The 2,498-nt window shown below is 36.0% G+C and overlaps 1 protein-coding gene across 1 annotated transcript; it reads left to right on the plus strand.

The window, feature by feature from the left end:
• Window positions 1-512: 512 nt before the first annotated feature.
• EXT3 (extensin 3) lies at window positions 513-1,843 on the plus strand. Its single transcript, XM_079005127.1, has one exon. The coding sequence runs from the start codon at window positions 555-557 to the stop codon at window positions 1,638-1,640; it is 1,086 nt and encodes a 361-aa protein (XP_078861253.1). The 5' UTR covers window positions 513-554; the 3' UTR covers window positions 1,641-1,843.
• The last annotated feature ends 655 nt before the right edge of the window (window positions 1,844-2,498 follow it).

Raw genomic sequence — 2,498 nt, forward strand, 5'->3', positions numbered from 1 at the left:
GAAAATATAAATCCATTGGAGAAAATCAAACCATAGGACCAAACATGTAATAATTTGATAGTTGCTTTCACCATGTCTGGTAAATTTGTCCAAAAAAAAAAATACAATAAACTTATAGTAAAATAATAAAATTAAAATAAAGTAAAACAATTCTTTCATTAAATGAGACCAAAAATTTAAGACTTCATTAATGTAAAGGTCTCTTTTTTATATCTATTGTTATATTACTTCATAAATTAATTAATTTTCACCTCCATATTAAAAAATAACTAATATTAAATTATTATAACAAATAAAAGAAAAAGCAAATAACTCAAACGTTGAAGTATTCCACGGCGGGAATACGATGGCTTTGCATGCATTATATTGTCTTCTAGTTTACATGTATATTATTTTAGTTATTGTAGTTGGTAGATTCATTTCTAAAATTTAAATTAGTTTTTTTATTACTATAACTATTTTCAGTTTAATTAGAAAATAGAGATATTTCACCTATATAAAGGATTAGACGCTGTCTCAAATTCATAACCCAAATCCCACTTCTACCAGTAGAAATGGGAACAAAAAGGAAGATGTCTTCGATGGCCACCCTTCTAATCTCTCTTGCGGTAGTTATTGTTTCTTTATGTTTGCCCTCATTGACCACCGCGGCTTACCCTTACTCATCGCCACCACCTCCTCCACCAAAGAAATCACCACCACCACCACCTAAGCACCATTATATTTACAAATCACCACCACCACCACCGGTCTATAAGTCACCACCACCACCGGTCTATAAATCACCACCACCACCACCTGTTTACAAGTCACCGCCACCTCCTACTCCGGTTTATAAGTCTCCACCACCTCCAAAGAAACCATATGTATACAAGTCACCACCACCATCGGTGTACAAGTCACCACCACCACCTGTTTATAAGTCACCACCGCCACCGGTACACAAATCACCGCCGCCACCTGTTTACAAGTCACCACCACCACCGGTGCACAAATCACCACCGCCACCGGTGCACAAATCACCACCACCACCTGTCTACAAGTCACCACCTCCACCTCATTACGTCTACAAGTCACCACCACCACCGGTCTACAAGTCACCACCGCCACCGGTGCACAAATCACCACCGCCACCTGTTTACAAATCACCACCGCCACCAGTTCACAAATCACCACCACCACCTGTTTACAAGTCACCACCTCCACCTCATTACGTCTACAAGTCACCACCACCGGCCTACAAGTCACCACCACCACCGGTGCATAAGTCACCGCCACCACCGGTCTACAAGTCGCCACCACCACCTCATTATGTTCACAAGTCACCACCACCACCGGTGTATAAGTCACCACCACCACCAGTTCACAAGTCACCACCTCCACCCGTTTACAAGTCACCCCCACCTCCACTTCACAAGTCTCCACCACCACCGAAGAAACACTACATCTATAAGTCACCACCACCACCTCCTCCGGTTTATAAGTCTCCACCCCCACCACCACCAAAGAAACCATATGTATACAAATCTCCACCACCACCAACCCCTGTGTACAAATCCCCACCACCTCCACCAACCCCGATGAAAAAGTACCCACCCCCACATTATATCTACAGTTCACCACCTCCTCCTCACCATTAAGGAGTGACCCTTGTCTTTAATTAAGGATAGTAACAAGTTAATATTCAAAACATCAAGAAAAACAGTAATCCAGCAGGACAAGGGTTAAAAGTTGTACGGAAATGACTTGTACTTTGATTCATGTTTTCAATAAATAGTTGCGCTTTTTTTTCTGTTTGGGGTTGATAATAAAGATATCAATAAAAAAGAGTTGTTCTTTCGCATCCTTTATTTTTTTCATTTAAATTATATTCAATTTTGTGGTTGTTATTGTTTAACATATAAGATATATCAAATATTTAAAACAGCTTTCATGACATTATTTATTTAACACCACATCGAATAAAACCGATTCAAAATGCTTATATAAAATAATAAAACATAATTATTGTTAAATAACTATAAATAAAATTGTTGATTTAGCAAAAAAACATTTCATTTTGTTAAATTTTTTAAGACGATGGTAATTTTTCGATTAGCTTAAATAGATTTTGTCATTTTAGTGATTAACTTTGTAACTTATTAGTATTTGGTTATAGACAATGTAACTCAGCAAAAATCTATATTTATATGAATTTATCAAACGGTTTTTGAGATTATGTAAAATATATACTTAAATTGTTTACAATATCCTTTATAATATTATTAAAACAATAAACATGTTCTTGAAAAAAAATAAAACAATTCTATGTTGAATAATATAGGCTAAAGCAAGATGAAAAGATGTTTGAAAAAAAGGGTCCAATGTTGCGTTGCACAGCACATGCAAAACAGTATTTAAGTCATCTTTAAAATAAATAAATAAATAAATAAAAAATTAAAAAAATTAAAAAAAAATCTGCAAAATTCTAAGTGTTGCACGTATACAGCGTAACGCAA

Source organism: Lactuca serriola, chromosome 6 (assembly GCF_051521515.1).
Source record: "Lactuca serriola cultivar US96UC23 chromosome 6, Lser_US96UC23_V15, whole genome shotgun sequence".
Taxonomy (NCBI): Eukaryota; Viridiplantae; Streptophyta; class Magnoliopsida; order Asterales; family Asteraceae; genus Lactuca; species Lactuca serriola.

Bases quoted from the DNA above. Each gene is read 5' to 3' on its own strand.
- EXT3 (XM_079005127.1), top strand. From the start codon at position 555: ATGGGAACAAAAAGGAAGATGTCTTCGATGGCCACCCTTCTAATCTCT.